The sequence below is a fragment of the Tribolium castaneum genome, chromosome 5, assembly GCF_031307605.1.
Source record: "Tribolium castaneum strain GA2 chromosome 5, icTriCast1.1, whole genome shotgun sequence".
NCBI classification, from domain to species: Eukaryota; Metazoa; Arthropoda; class Insecta; order Coleoptera; family Tenebrionidae; genus Tribolium; species Tribolium castaneum.
In genome coordinates this window covers 16,444,712-16,462,484 of record NC_087398.1, presented here as the reverse complement: position 1 = coordinate 16,462,484, position 17,773 = coordinate 16,444,712, and the positions used below count along the sequence as shown (strand labels likewise).

The window sequence follows — 17,773 nt, the reverse complement described above, 5'->3', positions numbered from 1 at the left end:
AACATTTAATTTTTAAGCAAGTTTTTGTTAAATATTATTTATATCCAACTTTATAACTCGCTTATGGTTGGTCCTACAAGAGAAATGCAAATAACTATTTTGTAGGAAATTTTATCAGCTTTATTTTGAAAAAAAGATAAAAACTGATAGGAGTAATTGTTTTCGAGATATAAGCAAAAAACCAAAGTGAAAACTGTTACCGTTTCAGAACAAAAATGTAATTCAGTTTTCAATGTTTGAGACGAAGACGAAAATGCAGCATTTACAATCGACTCTGAAGACTTCAGTGACTTATATGTCACCCCCTTTTTCTTCTAATAAAGTATTGGACCTAATAAATTAAGTGTATTTTAAATCACAAGACATTTTCTGTTAAAGCACTTTTCTTTTAAATATTAAATATTTTCAAACTTATATCTCGCTTATGGTTAGTCCTACATAAAAAATGCAAATTTTTGTTAAATATTATTTATATCCAACTCTATAACTCGCTTATGGTTGGTCCTACAAGAAAAATGCAAATAACTATTTTGTAGGAAATGTTATCAGCTTTAATTTTGAAAAAAAGACAAAAATTCATAGGAGTAACTGTTTTCGAGATATAAGCAAGAAACCAAAAAACTGTTACCTTTGTTGGCTACTTAAAGCCCTATTAAGATTTGTTTTTGGGGTTCGAATAAAACACGTTGGTGTCTTTCTCGTTCTTGTCGAACACCATTTTTATTTCTCTCGAGCATGCGCCACAGGTTCATGCCGATGGCGCCGTAATCAAAAAATAAGTACATTGTAGTAACAAAACCGCCCGCCTTGAAAGGTACAACTTTCAATAAACACAAAAGAAAGCAAATGAAAAATAATTCAAGACTGGCAAAAAAAAAAAAAAAATGTAACATAAAGGTTGTTGCGTTCAATATAAACAAAATTGTCTTCAATCAAGAAGTCATTCGTCGTCGAGCGGTAAAACACATAAACGATTACAGGCTCTTTTCACTATTTTTCCCGCACATCTCACACTAGCAACACGCACTACGCCGTCGCTGGGGCTTGGGTAGACCTCTTCGACGCGTCGCATCTTCCAGCGCATTGGGGGAAGGTTTTGGTCTCTGATCACCACCAGATCGCCGGGACGTATTTGTCTCGTGGATTGTGTCCATTTCTTTCGCTGCTGCAGATAACTCAAGTACTCCTGATGCCACCTTTGCCAAAAGTCTTGACATATTTTTTCTTGATATTCGAAGCGATTCAGGCGCTTCATAGGAGTGTCGAGGTGATTGTCACTGGGAATCGTAGTTAATGGTCTTCCAATTAAGAAGTGCCCAGGCGTCAGTGGTGTCATGTCATTTGGATCGTTGGAAAGAGGACTGAGTGGACGGGAGTTTAGGATCGATTCAATCTGACATAGGACCGAGCAAAGGTCTTCAAATACCAAGTTAGCATTGCCTAAAACTCGTTTTAAGTGAAATTTAACACTTTTTACTCCCGCTTCCCATAAACCTCCCCAGTTAGGACTATTGGCTGGAATGAATATCCATGAAATGGAATCATTGGCAAGACTAGTTTGAATTACATCAAAATTTGATTTACTGCGAATAAAATTGTAAAGTCGCTGTAATTCAGAGGAAGCTCCAACAAAATTTGAACCATTGTCAGAGTAAATTACTCGAGGTTTTCCTCGTCTGGCCACAAATCGTCGTAAAGTTTGTAAAAAGCATTGAGTGGTTAAATCGCTAACCGCCTCTAGGTGGATGGCTCGTGTGGTCAGACAAACAAATACGCAAATGTATGCCTTTACTAGAGAAGAACCGCGACCTCGCTTATTCCTAATCATGATAGGACCTGCGTAATCAACTCCTGTTCTAAAAAATGGGGGCGCCGGAGTTACGCGACATGCAGGGAGTGATCCCATTAAATAGTTAGAATCTGGAGGTTTTGCTCGAAAGCACCGGACGCATTTGTGAACGGTCTGACGCGCCAGGCATCTTCCTCTTAACGGCCAGTATCGTTGGCGGAGCGTATTTAATAGAGCTTGAGCCCCACAATGCATTTGCTGCTTGTGCTCATCTTCGAAGATCATCTTGGTCAATTGATGTCTATCGGGCAGTATTATGGGATGTTTTTGATTGTAATCGATTTCTGCGTTCACTAGCCTACCTCCAACCCTAAGAATTCCGTGACTGTCAAGAAATGGTTGAAGCGATTTCAAACTGCTGTTGGAGGGAATGGAGAAGCCTTTTGAAAGAGTTGATATTTCCTGGTGGAAGAATTGTGATTGTGCAGTTTTAAGAAGATATCTCAGACTATCTTCTAGCTCTTCGACAGATAAGGGTCCATTTCGTCTATCTTCCGGCTTATTCTTTGAGTTATGGATAAATCGTTTAACCCATGAAAGGATTCGTTTCGTCTTACTGATTGATGACCATTTATAGAACAAGTCATCTGATGTATCAGTATTGGTCAGACTAATTGTGTTCGTCTTTTGTTCGGGTACATTGCTGAGATATATATTTGGCTGATCTGGCCAATGTTCTTCATCGAGTTGCAGCCATGGAGACGCTGAGAACCACATTTCACAACTACTCAACTCACTTGGATATATGCCGCGTGATAATAAGTCAGCAGGGTTGTCATTTGAAGGAACATGTTGCCATTTTGCGTTTTGTGTTAGGTTTTGAATCTCGCTAACCCTGTTAGCTATGAAAGTTTTCCATCTTGACGGAGGAGAGTTTAACCAATTTAAAACGATGGTGGAATCACACCACAAATAATGACCGTCAAAGTTCACATCCATTGATGAGATTACCTTATCGAAAAGCCTTGCAAGTATCAATGCTCCACAAAGCTCCAGTCTGGGCAAAGATAAGTTATGGAGCGGCGCGACCTTTGATTTCGCGCAGAGTAATTTTGTAGACCAATTATCTTGGTTTGGGTCTCGAGTGCGAATATACATTACAGCACCGTAGGCTCGTTCAGAAGCATCCGAAAAGCCGTGCAATTCTATTGAAGATCTTGCTATTGCTATCACACATCGTGGAATAGAAATACTATTTAGCGCAGTGAGATCTTGACGTATTTTTATCCACTCCGTGTAAATTTCAATTGGTACCGATTCGTCCCAGTCCAATTTTAAACTCCATAGTTTTTGCATAAGGATTTTTGCCTTGATTACTACTGGTCCCAGAAGACCTAATGGATCAAATATTTTTGAAACCTCGGAAAGAATTACGCGTTTGGTTGTCGATCTTGGTGGTTCACCCAAGACAATTTCATAGTTTATTGTGTCTTGGCGCGAGTTCCATAATATCCCGAGCTTCTTGGATTCGTTGTCTCCCAACATAATCGTTTCCGTTTCTTCAGGAACATGATCAAAGTTGGTGCGCCATTTTGTCAAATTGAATCCCACCTGGTTTAGTGCCTTGCATAGTCTATCCTTTAATTCCATTGCAGCCTCCATCGATTGAGCACCCGTCATCAAATCGTCAACATAAAAGTCATTCTCGATTACCTTGCTGAGTTCTGGATCATCAGACTTGAGATCAAGCGCCACTTGATATAGGCATCTGATAGCTAAAAATGCTGCTGCGGAAGTACCATACGTCACCGTTGTTAACTCGTAGGTCTTCATTTCTTCGTCACTTTGATTTCTCCAGTAAATTCTCTGATATCGATGAAAGTCTGGGTGCATCAATACCATGCGGTACATTTTCTCGATATCTGCGGTTAAAACATATGGGTATTTTCTAAACCTTAAGATGATAGAGAGCAACTCATTCTGAATAGTTGGGCCTACCATTTGACAATCATTTAGTGACAGACCGCAATCTGTCTGTGCAGAACCATCGAAGACAACTCGTATTTTGTCTTGTTTGTCGTTTACTACTGGATGGTGTGGGAGATAATAACCATTATTATTTGTTTCATCGGTCATGGTTTTGATTTCTTGCATATGTTCCAAGTCTTCATATTCTCGCATGAATTTTTGGTATTTCTCACGCAATTTGAGATCCTTTTCTAGCCTTTTCTCGAGAGATATGAATCGTTTCTCTGCAACTTTCCCGGTATCAAACAAGGATGTTATTTTCTCGTTAAAGGGCAATTTTACAATAAATTTGCCTGATTTCTTGTCCCTCTCAGTGTTTTCTACGAAATGTTTTTCGCAGAGTGTTTCTTCCTGTGACCACGGCTTTCTACCTTTGATTTCTTCTATTTCCCAAAATTTGTTTATGTCCCGTTCAGCGTCAGAGTAGATAAGAAAACTCTTTGTTTGTCTTCGTTGCTTGACAGTGTCTGATTTCCCTGAGAGCACCCATCCCAGCACGGTCTTTTGAAGCATGGGTCCCTCGGGAATGCGTATTTGACCTATTGATAGGAGTTCGTAGAACAGTTCTGCTCCGATTAGCATGTCAATTGGGCTGCTTATGTTGAATTCTGGATCTGCTAATATGACGTTTTTGGGAATGTTCAATTGTGAAGTTGAAAACGATACTTCGGGCAGAGAATTTGTGATCTTGGTAACAATGAGACATTCGATGAGTGCCGAAAATCCGCTGACGCATGATTGTATTGTTAGTTTGGCCTTTGATGTGACTGTGGACTTTACTTCATTCAACCCTGATATGGATATGTCAACTGGGTCACGCTTTATACCCAGTTTTTTGCACATGCTTTCCGTAATGAAATTCGATTGAGATCCGCTATCTAGTAAAACTCGACATAGATAGTGATTCTGATTTTTTCCCTGAACGAATACTAGGGCTGTGGATAACAATACCTGATTTGCGAAGAAAATATGCGTGTTGACTGTGGTCGCAGATTTAGTTGAGACTGTGTCGGTCGACGACGTTGTTACTGGTTGTTCAGTAGCGTTAGTTTGTTTTAGATTGGTGTGCAATAAGGTACTATGACGTTGATTACATATACGACAACCGCTTCCACGACAATTAGTTGCCATGTGATTAGATCCGAAACAATTTAGGCAGAGCTTGAGTCGTTTTACTTCGTTTGTGCGCTCCGAAACAGACATTTTTCGAAATTGGGGGCAGTTATAGACACGATGAAATTCGCTGCATAAGTGACAAACATCTTCTTTGGTTGTAGTTGCTAGAGATCGACTTGATGGCTTTGGATTGTGACTAATTGGAACTGAGGATGTGCGATTTAAATTGGATGATTGTTTACTCATTTCAATTGTCTCGAATAGTTCGCATCGTTTACGCAGAAATTTTTCCAATTCGGAAGTTGATGGATAGTCTCTGGAAGAAACTTCTTTCTCCCATTCGCGTCTAGTGGTAGGATCTAACTTTTGTACTACTAAAAATACAATGATGGTGTCCCAATACTCAACTGGTTGTTTGAGAACTTTTAAAGCGCGCAGGTTTTTTGACAGATTGTCGAGCAGGCTTCGTAAGCCACTGCTCGATTCCTTTAGTAATGGAGTAATATTTGTGATTCCTTTGAGATGATTGTTGATTATTAAACGTTTGTTGTCATATCTGTCTTCTAAAAGACTCCATGCCGCATCGTAACTTTCGTCGCAAACTTCAAGTGATTGTACAATGTTGGCCGCTTCGCCCTTTAGCGAAGACCGCAAGTAGTGAAATTTTTGAACCTTTGGGAGCGTGAGATTTGAGTGAATGAGCGAATTGAACATGTCTCTGAATGCTAACCATTTTTCGTATGCACCGTCGAAAGTGGGCAAGTCAATTTTGGGTAACCGAACCGAGTTTGAAAATTGTGAGGTTAAGTTTTGAGGAATTGTTACGCGATCAGTGTGCTGAATAGGAATTTGGGTTATGTTATCTTGATTAACGTCTTGAACCGTTTGAAAAGAGCCCCACTGCGAGATCGGTGGCGAGCGAGCCTGAAAACGCTCCTGTTGAGCAACTGGGGGTTTTACGAAATTTGTGGCCATTGCGAGGGTCTCGTAATATTTAGACTCAAATTCTTCGCGTTCGCTGTCTTCCCTTTCAACAGCGTCATCGTTGTCAAAGTCGATGAGAGTTTCTATTTGATTCTGAATATCGTTAAACTTGTCGAGCAATGGTTCCAATTCATGGATCCTTTGTTGAACCGCGATTTCGTCCCCGGGTTTGTTGTGTGTGTCAACGAATTTGATAATACGCGTTAAATTTCTTTTAACGTCACCGCGACTTCTACGCAATGCTTTGGTCTGCTCGTCAGACATTTTTGGTTGTGTAATCTTGGAAAACTGGGAATTTACGGGAAACTGACGCCTACCTTGCCTTAACGCCGAATCCTGTTGTATCTGGTTCGCACTTTGCTTGAATCCGGCTCGAAGGACCAATTTGTTGGCTACTTAAAGCCCTATTAAGATTTGTTTTTGGGGTTCGAATAAAACACGTTGGTGTCTTTCTCGTTCTTGTCGAACACCATTTTTATTTCTCTCGAGCATGCGCCACAGGTTCATGCCGATGGCGCCGTAATCAAAAAATAAGTACATTGTAGTAACAACCTTAATAAAGCGCTTGCATATAAGCAGATAAAATTTTTTTGATTTTGAAGACTTTGGTGATTTTTATGTCTTTTTCTTTTTTCTCTACTAAAGTGTTAGACACAATTAATTTAGTTTAATTTCAGTATTTCAAACATTTTATTTTTAAGCAAGTTTTTGTTAAATATTATTTATATCCAACTTTATAACTCGCTTATGGTTGGTCCTACAAGAAAAATGCAAATAACTATTTTGTAGGAAATGTTATCAGCTTTAATTTTGAAAGAAAGATAAAAATTGATAGGAGTAACTGTTTTCGAGATATAAGCAAAAAACCAAAGTAAAAACTGTTACCGTTTCAGAACAAAAATGTAATTCAGTTTTCAATGTTTGAGACGAAGACGAAAATGCAGCATTTAAAATCGACTCTGAAGACTTCAGTGACTTATATGTCACCCCCTTTTTTTCTAATAAAGTATTGGACCTAATAAATTAAGTGTATTTTAAATCACAAGACATTTTCTGTTAAAGCACTTCTTTTTTAAATATTAATTATTTTCAATCTTATATCTCGCTTATGGTTAGTCCTACATAAAAAATGCAAATAATTATTTTGTAGGAAATTTTATCAGCTTGAATTTTAGTAAAAAGATAAAAATTGATAGAAGTAACTGTTTTCGAGATATGAGCAAGAAACCAAAACACTGTTACCTTAATTAACCGTTTGCATATAAGCAAATTTAGTACTATTAGTATTATTATAATTAATGTTATTGTTATTAATATGACGATTAAAGACAACTTTGAAACCTTTAGTGACTTTTATGTCTTCTTCTTTTTCCTCTACTAAAGTGTTAGACACAATTAAATTAGTTTAATTTCAGTTTTTCAAACATTTTATTTTAAAGCAAATTTTTGTTAAATATTATTTATATCCAACTCTATAACTCGCTTATGGTTGGTCCTACAAGAAAAATGCAAAAAACTATTTTGTAGGAAATTTTATCAGCTTTAATTTTCAAAAAAAGGTAAAAATTGATAGGAGTAACTGTTTTCGAGATATAAGCAAAAAACCAATAAGAAAACTGTGACTGTTACTGAACAAAAATGTAATTTAGTTTTCAATGTTTGAGACGAAGACGAAACTGCAGCATTTAAAAACGACTCTGAAGACTTCAGTGACTTTTATGTCACTTTCTTTTTCTTCTAATAAAGTATTAGACCCAATAAATTAAGTGTATTTTAAATCACAAGACATTTTCTGTTAAAGCACTTTTTTTTTAAATATTAATTATTTTCAATCATATATCTCGCTTATGGTTAGTCTTACGTGAAAAATGCAAATAACTATTTTGTAGGAAATTTTATCAGCATTAATTCAAGGAGAAAGATAAAAATTGATAGGAGTAACTGTTTTCGAGATATAAGCAAGAAACCAAAAAACTGTTACCTTAATAAAGCGCTTGCATATAAGCAAATTTAGTACTATTAGTATTATTATTATTAATGTTATTGTTACTAATATGACGACTAAAAACGACTCTGAAGACTTTGGTGACTTTTATGTCTTCTCCTTTTTCCTATACTAAAGTGTCAGACTCAATTAATTTAGTTTAATTTCGGTTTTTCAAACATTTTATTTTAAAGCAAATTTTTGTTAAATATTATTTATATCCAATTCTATAACTCGCATATGGTTGGTCCTACAAGAAAAATGCAAATAACTATTTTGTAGGAAGCTTTATCAGCTTTAATTTTAAAAGAAAGATAAAAATTGATAGGAGTAACTGTTTTCGAGATATAAGCAAAAAACCAATAAGAAAACTGTAACAGTTACTGAACAAAAATGTAATTCAGTTTTCAATGTTTGAGACGAAGACGAAAATGCAGCATTTACAAACGACTCTAAAGACTTCAGTGACCTTTCTGTCACCTCTTTTTTCTTCTAATAAAGTATTAGACCCAATAAATTAAGTGTATTTTAAATCACAAGACATTTTCTGTTGAAGCACTTTTTTTTAAATTTTAATTATTTTCAAACTTATATCTCGCTTATGGTTAGTCCTACATTAAAAATGCAATTAACTATTTTGTAGGAAATTTTATCAGCTTTAATTTTAGTAAAAAAATAAAAATTGATAGGAGTAACTGTTTTCGAGATATAAGCAAGAAACCAAAAAATTGTTACCTGAAGTAAGCGTTTGCATGTAAGCAAATTTTGTACTATTAGTATTATTATTATTAATGTTATTGTTATTAATATGACGATTAAAAACGATTCTGAAGACTTTGGTGACTTTTATGTCTTTTTCTTTTTTCTCTACTAAAGTGTTAGACACAATTAATTTAGTTTAATTTTAGTATTTCAAACATTTAATTTTTAAGCAAGTTTTTGTTAAATATTATTTATGTCCAACTTTATAACTCGCTTATGGTTGGTCCTACAAGAAAAATGCAAATAACTATTTTGTAGGAAATTTTATCAGCTTTATTTTGAAAAGAAAATAAAAACTGATAAGAGTAATTGTTTTCGAGATATAAGCAAAAAACCAAAGTGAAAACTGTTACCGTTTCAGAACAAAAATGTAATTCAGTTTTCAATGTTTGCGACGAAGACGAAAATGCAGCATTTAAAATCGACTCTGAAGACTTCAGTGACTTATGTCACCCCCTTTTTCTTCTAATAAAGTATTGGACCTAATAAATTAAGTGTATTTTAAATCAAAAGACATTTTCTGTTAAATCACTTTTTTTTTAAATATTAATTATTTTCAAACTTATATCTCGCTTATGGTTAGTCCTACATGAAAAATGCAAATAACTATTATGTAGGAAATTTTATCAGCTTGAATTTTAGTAAAAAGATAAAAATTGATAGGAGTAACTGTTTTCGAGATATAAGCAAGAAACCAAAACACTGTTACCTTAATTAAGCGTTTGCATATAAGCAAATTTAGTACTATTAGTATTACTATTATTAATGTTATTGTTAATAATATGACGACTAAAGACGACTCTGAAACATTTAGTGACTTTTATGTCTTTTTCTTTTTCTTCTACTAAAGTGTTAGACACAACTAATTTAGTTAAATTCCGGTTTATCAAGCATTTTATTTTAAAGCAAATTTTTGTTAAATATTATTTATATCCAACTCTATAACTCGTTTATGCTTGGTCCTACAAGAAAAATGTAAATAACTATTTTGTTGGAAATATTATCAGCTTTAATTTTAGTAAAAAGATAAAAATTGATAGGAGTAACTGTTTTCTAGATATAAGCAAGAAACCAAAAAACTGTTAACTTAATTAAGCGTTTGCATATAAGCAAATTTAGTACTATTAGTATTATTATTATTAATGTTATTGTTATTAATATGACGATTAAAGACGACTCTGAAACCTTTAGTGACTTTTATGTCTTCTTCTTTTTCCTCTACTAAAGTGTTAGACACAATTAATTTAGTTTAATTTCAGTATTTCAAACATTTTATTTTAAAGCAAATTTTTGTTAAATATTATTTAAATCCATCTCTATAACTCGCTTATGCTTGGTCCTACAAGAGAAATGCTAAAAACAATTTTGTAGGAAATTTTATCAGCTTTAATTTTGAAGCAAAGATAAAAATTTATAGGAGTAACTGTTTTCGAGATATAAGCAAAAAACCAAAGTGAAAATTGTAACCGTTACTGAACAAAAATGTAATTCAGTTTTCAATGTTTGAGACGAAGTCGAAAATGCAGCATTTAAAAACGACTCTGAAAACTTCAGTGACTTTTAAGTCACCTCCTTTTTTTTCTAATAAAGTATTGGACCCAATAAATTAAGTGTATTTTAAATCACAAGACATTTTCTGTTAAAGCACATTTTTTTTAAATATTGATTATTTTCAAACTTACATCTCGCTTATGGTTAGTCCTACATGAAAAATGCAAATAACTATTTTGTTGGAAATTTTATCAGCTTTAATTTTAGTAAAAAAATAAAAATTGATAGGAGTAACTGTTTTCTAGATATAAGCAAGAAACCAAAAAACTGTTAACTTAATTAAGCGTTTGCATATAAGCAAATTTAGTACTATTAGTATTATTATTATTAATGTTATTGTTATTAATATGACGATTAAAGACGACTCTGAAATCTTTAGTGACTTTTATGTCTTCTTCTTTTTCCTCTACTAAAGTGTTAGACACAATTAATTTAGTTTAATTTCAGTATTTCAAACATTTTATTTTATAGCAAATTTTTGTTAAATATTATTTAAATCCATCTCTATAACTCGCTTATGCTTGGTCCTACAAGAAAAATGCAAATAACTATTTTGTAAGAAATTTTATTAGCTTGAATTTTAGTTAAAGGATAAAAATTGATAGGAGTAACTGTTTTCGAGATATAAGCAAGAAACCACAACACTGTTACCTTAATTAAGCGTTTGCATATAAGGAAATTTAGTACTATTAGTATTATTATTATTAATGTTATTGTTTTTAATATGACGATTAAAGACGACTCTGAAATCTTTAGTGACTTTTATGTCTTCTTCTTTTTCCTCTACTAAAGTGTTAGACACAATTAATTTAGTTTAATTTCAGTATTTCAAACATTTTATTTTAAAGCAAATTTTTGTTAAATATTATTTAAATCCATCTCTATAACTCGCTTATGCTTGGTCCTACAAGAAAAATGCAAATACCTATTTTGTAGGAAATTTTATCAGCTTTAATTTTAGTAAAAAGATAAAAATTGATAGGAGTAACTGTTTTCGAGATATAAGCAAGAAACCAAAAAACTGTTACCTTAATAAAGCGCTTGCATATAAGCAGACTTAGTACTATTAGTATTATTATTATTAATGTTATTGTTTTTAATATGACGATTAAAGACGACTCTGAAATCTTTAGTGACTTTTATGTCTTCTTCTTTTTCCTCTACTAAAGTGTTAGACACAATTAATTTAGTTTAATTTCAGTATTTCAAACATATTATTTTTAAGCAAGTTTTTGTTAAATATTATTTATATCCAACTCTATAACTCGCTTATGGTTTTTCCTACAAGAAAAATGCAAATAACTATTTTGTAGGAAATTTTATCAGCTTTAATTTTGAAAAAAAGATAAAAATTGATAGGAGTAACTGTTTTCGAGATAAAAGCAAAAAACCAATAAAAAAACTGAGACTGTTACTGAACAAAAATGTAATTCAGTTTTCAATGTTTGAGACGAAGACGAAACTGCAGCATTTAAAAACGATTCTGAAGACTTCAGTGACTTTTATGTCACTTTCTTTTTCTTATAATAAAGTATTAGACCCAATAAATTAAGTGTATTTTAAATCACAAGACATTTTCTGTTAAAGCACTTTTTTTTAAAATATTAATTATTTTCAATCATATATCTCGCTTATGGTTAGTCTTACATGAAAAATGCAAATATCTATTTTGTAGGAAATTTTATCTGCTTTAATTTTAGTAAAAAGATAAAAATTGATAGGAGTAACTGTTTTCGAGATATGAGCAAGAAACCAAAAAACTGTTACCTTAATAAAGCGCTTGCATATAAGCAAATTTAGTACTATTAGTATTATTATTATTATTAATGTTATTGTTATTAATATGACGACTAAAAACGACTCTGAAGACTTTGGTGACTTTTATGTCTTCTCCTTTTTCCTATACTAAAGTGTTAGACTCAATTAATTTAGTTTAATTTCGGTTTTTCAAACATTTTATTTTAAAGCAAATTTTTGTTAAATATTATTTATATCCAACTCTATAACTCGCTTATGGTTGGTCCTACAAAAAAATGCAAATAACTATTTTGTAGGAAATTGAAAGGAGTAACAGTTTTCGAGATATAAGCAAGAAACCAAAAAACTGTTACCTTAATTAAGCGTTTGCATATAAGCAAATTTAGTACTATTGGTATTATTATTATTAATGTTATTGTTATTAATATGACGATTAAAGACGACTCTGAAATCTTTAGTGACTTTTATGTCTTCTTCTTTTTCCTCTACTAAAGTGTTAGACACAATTAATTTAGTTTAATTTCAGTATTTCAAACATTTTATTTTAAAGCAAATTTTTGTTAAATATTATTTAAATCCATCTCTATAACTCGCTTATGCTTGGTCCTACAAGAAAAATGCAAATAACTATTTTGTAGGAAATTTTATCAGCTTTAATTTTAGTAAAAAGATAAAAATTGATAGGAGTAACTGTTTTCGAGATATAAGCAAGAAACCAAAAAACTGTTACCTTAATAAAGCGCTTGCATATAAGCAGACTTAGTACTATTAGTATTATTATTATTAATGTTATTGTTATTAATATGACGACTAAAAACGATTCTGAAGACTTTGGTGACTTTTATGTCTTTTTCTTTTTTCTCTACTAAAGTGTTAGACACAATTAATTTAGTTTAATTTCAGTATTTCAAACATATTATTTTTAAGCAAGTTTTTGTTAAATATTATTTATATCCAACTCTATAACTCGCTTATGGTTGGTCCTACAAGAAAAATGCAAATAACTATTTTGTAGGAAATTTTATCAGCTTTAGTTTTAGTAAAAAGATAAAATTTGATAGGAGTAACTGTTTTCGAGATATAAGCAAGAAACCAAAAAACTGTTACCTTAATAAAGCGCTTGCATATAAGCAAATTTAGTGCTATTAGTATTATTATTATTAATGTTATTGTTATTAATATGACGACTAAAAACGACTCTGAAGACTTTGGTGACTTTAATGTCTTCTCCTTTTTCTTATACTAAAGTGTTAGACTCAATTAATTTAGTTTAATTTCGGTTTTTCAAACATTTTATTTTAAAGCAGATTTTTGTTAAAGATTATTTATATCCAACTCTATAACTCGCTTATGGTTGGTCTTACAAAAGAAATGCAAATAACTGTTTTGTAGGAAATTTTATCAGCTTTAATTTTAGTTAAAAGATAAAAATTGATAGGAGTAATTGTTTTCGAGATATAAGCAAAAAACCAAAGTGAAAACTGTTACAGTTACTGAACAAAAATGTAATTCAGTTTTCAATGTCTGAGACGAAGACGAAAATGCAGCATTTAAAAACGACTCTGAAGACTTCAGTGACTTTTATGTCACCTCCTTTTTCTTCTAATAAAGTATTGGACCCAATAAATTAAGTGTATTTTGAATCACGAGACATTTTCTGTTATAGCACTTTTTTTTTAAATATTAATTATTTTCAAACATATATCTCGCTTATGGTTAGTCCTACATAAAAAATGCAAATAACTATTTTGTAGGAAATTTTATCAGCTTTAATTTTAGTTAAAAGATAAAAATTGATAGGAGTAACTGTTTTCGAGATATAAGCAAGAAACTGTTACCTTAATTAAGCGCTTGCATAAAAGCAAATTTAGTAATATTAGTATTATTATTATTAATGTTATTGTTATTAATATGACGACTAAAAACGACTCTCAAGACTTTGGTGACTTTTATGTCTTCTCCTTTTTCCTCTACTAAAGTGTTAGTCTTAATTAATTTAGTTTAATTTCGGGTTTTCAAACATTTTATTTTAAAGCAAATTTTTGTTAAAGATTAGTTATATCCAACTCTATAACTCGCTTATGGTTGGTCCTACAAGAAAAATGCAAATAACTTTTTTGTAGGAAATTTTATCAGCTTTAATTTTGAAAGAAAGATAAAAATTGATAGGAGTAACTGTTTTTGAGATATAAGCAAAAAACCAATAAGAAAACTGTAACTGTTACTGAACAAAAATATAATTCAGTTTTCAATGTTTGAGACAAAGACGAAAATGCAGCATTTAAAATCGACTCTGAAGACTTCAGTGACTTTTATGTCACCTCCTTTTTCTTCTAATAAAGTATTAGACCCATTAAATTAAGTGTATTTTAAATCACAAGACATTTTCTGTTAAAGCACTTATTTTTTAAATATTAATTATTTTCAAATTTACATCTCGCTTATGGTTAGTCCTACATGAAAAATGCAAATAACTATTTTGTAGGAAATTTTATCACCTTTAATTTTGGTGAAAAAGTAAAAATTGATAGGAGTAACTGTTTTCGAGATATAAGCAAGAAACCAAAAAACTGTTACCTTAATTAAGCGTTTGCATATAAGCAAATTTAGTACTATTAGTATTATTATTATTAATGTTATTGTTATTAATATGACGACTAAAGACGACTCTGAAACATTTAGTGACTTTTATGTCTTCTCCTTTTTCCTCTACTAAAGTGTTAGACACAATTAATTTAGTTTAATTCGGGTTTTTCAAGCATTTTATTTTAAAGCAAATTTTTGTTAAATATTATTTATATCCAACTCTAACTCGTTTATGCTTGGTCCTACAAGAAAAATGTAAATAACTATTTTGTTGGAAATATTATCAGCTTTAATTTTGAAAGAAAGATAAAATTTGATAGGAGTAACTGTTTTCGAGATATAAGCAAAAAACCAATAAGAAAACTGTAACTGTTACTGAACAAAAATGTAATTCAGTTTTCAATGTTTGAGACGAAGACAAAAATGCAGCATTTAAAAACGACTCTGAAGACTTCAGTGACTTTTATGTCACCTCCTTTTTCTTCTAATAAAGTATTGAACCCAATAAATTAAGTGTATTTTAAATCACAAGACATTTTCTGTTAAAACACTTTTTTTTAATTATTAATTATTTTCAAACTTATATCTCGCTTATGGTTAGTTCTACATGAAAAATGCAAATAACTATTTTGTAGGAAATTTTATCACCTTTAATTTTAGTGAAAAAGTAAAAATTGATAGGAGTAACTGTTTTCGAGATATAAGCAAAAAACCAAAAAACTGTTACCTTAATTAAGCGTTTGCATATAAGCAAATTTAGTACTATTAGTATTATTATTATTAATGTTATTGTTATTAATATGACGACTAAAGACGACTCTGAAACATTTAGTGACTTTTATGTCTCCTCCTTTTTCCTCTACTAAAGTGTTAGACACAATTAATTTAGTTTAATTCAAGTTTTTCAAGCATTTTATTTTAAAGCAAATTTTTGTTAAATATTATTTATATCCAACTCTATAACTCGTTTATGCTTGGTCCTACAAGAAAAATGTAAATAACTATTTTGTTGGAAATTTTATCAGCTTTAATTTTGAAAGAAAGATAAAATTTGATAGGAGTAACTGTTTTCGAGATATAAGCAAAAAACCAATAAGAAAACTGTAACTGTTACTGAACAAAAATGTAATTCAGTTTTCAATGTTTGAGACGAAGACAAAAATGCAGCATTTAAAAACGACTCTGAAGACTTCAGTGACTTTTATGTCACCTCCTTTTTCTTCTAATACAGTATTGGACCCAATAAATTAAGTGTATTTTATAAATCACAAGACATTTTCTGTTAAAACACTTTTTTTTAATTATTAATTATTTTCAAACTTATATCTCGCTTATGGTTAGTTCTACATGAAAAATGCAAATAACTATTTTGTAGGAAATTTTATCACCTTAATTTTGGTGAAAAAGTAAAAATTGATAGGAGTAACTGTTTTCGAGATATAAGCAAAAAACAAAAAAACTGTTACCTTAATTAAGCGCTTGCATATAAGCAAATTTAGTACTACTAGTATTGTTATTATAAATGTTATTGTTATTAATATGACGACTAAAGACAACTCTAAGACTTTAGTGACTTTTATGTCTCCTCCTTTTTTCTCTACTAAAGTGTTAGACACACTTAATTTAGTTTAATTTCAGTTTTTCAAACATTTTATTTTAATGCAAATTTTTGTTAAATATTAAAAACTATTAAATGGCTTAGATTGCCTAAAAACACAGATCACACATGATCTTTTGCATAGAAATGAGAAAACGCTCATGTAACACACAAAATAAGCTCCATTTTTCCTTATTAAAAGTATTATTATTATTATTACTTTTGTTACTATTACTATTATTATTATTATTATTATTGATATTATTATTATTATTAGTATTATTATTATAATTATTATTATTATTATTATTATTAACTTTTGTATAGTAAATGTTTTTATACCTGTTTTAAAATGAGTTATTAGTTTTAGCCAATTTCTTGCGTAAAAACTATCAAATGGCTTAGATTGCCTAAAAACACAGATCACACATGATCTCTTGCATAGAAATGAGAAAACGCTCATATAACACACAAAATAAGCTTCATTTTTGCTTAGAAAACTAAGCTTACTTTTATTACTATTATTATTATTGTTATTATTATTATTATTATTATTATTACTATTATTATTATTATTATTATTATTATTATTAACTTTTGTATAGTAAATGTTTTTATACCAGTTTTAAAATGATTTATTAATTTTAGACAATTTCTTGCCTAAAAATACAGATCACAGATGATTTCTTGCATAGAAATGAGAAAACGCTCATATAACACACAAAATAAGCTTCATTTTTGCTTAGAAAACTAAGCTTACTTTTATTACTATTATTATTATTATTATTATTATTATTATTATTACTATTATTATTATTATTATTATTATTATTATTATTATTACTATTATTATTATTATTATTATTGTTATTATTATTATTATTATTATTAAAAAATTATATTAAACAGACAGAAAACGTCGTATTCTGACACAAAAAAACGAATTACGTTATAGACTTGACGAGAACGGCGTATCTCGGACTCTTATAGGACTCTTATAGGGTCAAAAAGTATCAGTTTGGATTAAAACAAATTATTTTTGTTGACTCTCAGTCTGAATTGTTCATCAGTTCAAACAAAAACGGCTTATTTTAGACGATCTTTTGCTTTGAACATGAAAATATACATCGAACAGACTAAAAACGTATTAATCTGGCATAAAAGAGCAATTTATGTAACACTTTGGATAAAGGAAGCTAATCCTATTCGTTTCATTGCTTAAAATAGACAAAATTGTTAATAAATCAAACAAAAACGCTGTATTCTAGCACAAAATACTAATTACATTATAGTTTCGACAAGAATAGCTTATTTGGAATGATTCTATGCTTCCAAACGAGTAAATTTTTATTAAACAGACGCCAAACATCATGTTTTGTCCTATAAAGACATTTTATATTGCAGTTTGTATTAAAACAAAATATTTTCGTTGATTCTTTGTTAGAAGCAGCAAACCTAACATTAAAGAGTCTGAAAACTTTGTATTCGGACACAAACCACCGAATTTTGTATCAGTTTAGACAAAAACGGTTGATTTTCGACAATATTTTGCTTTGAACAAGAAAACTTATATCAAACTGACTAAAAACGTCTTATTTTAGTACAAAACTAAAGATTT

The 17,773-nt window shown here is 30.7% G+C and overlaps 1 protein-coding gene across 1 annotated transcript; it reads right to left on the bottom strand.

The window, feature by feature from the left end:
- Positions 1-636: 636 nt before the first annotated feature.
- LOC107399201 (uncharacterized) lies at positions 637-6,468 on the bottom strand. Its single transcript, XM_064356887.1, has one exon. The coding sequence runs from the start codon at positions 6,179-6,181 to the stop codon at positions 941-943; it is 5,241 nt and encodes a 1,746-aa protein (XP_064212957.1). The 5' UTR covers positions 6,182-6,468; the 3' UTR covers positions 637-940.
- Positions 6,469-17,773: the final 11,305 nt, after the last annotated feature.

Excerpts from the sequence above, each read along its gene's own strand:
- LOC107399201 (XM_064356887.1), bottom strand. The coding sequence starts at position 6,181 with ATGTCTGACGAGCAGACCAAAGCATTGCGTAGAAGTCGCGGTGACGTT.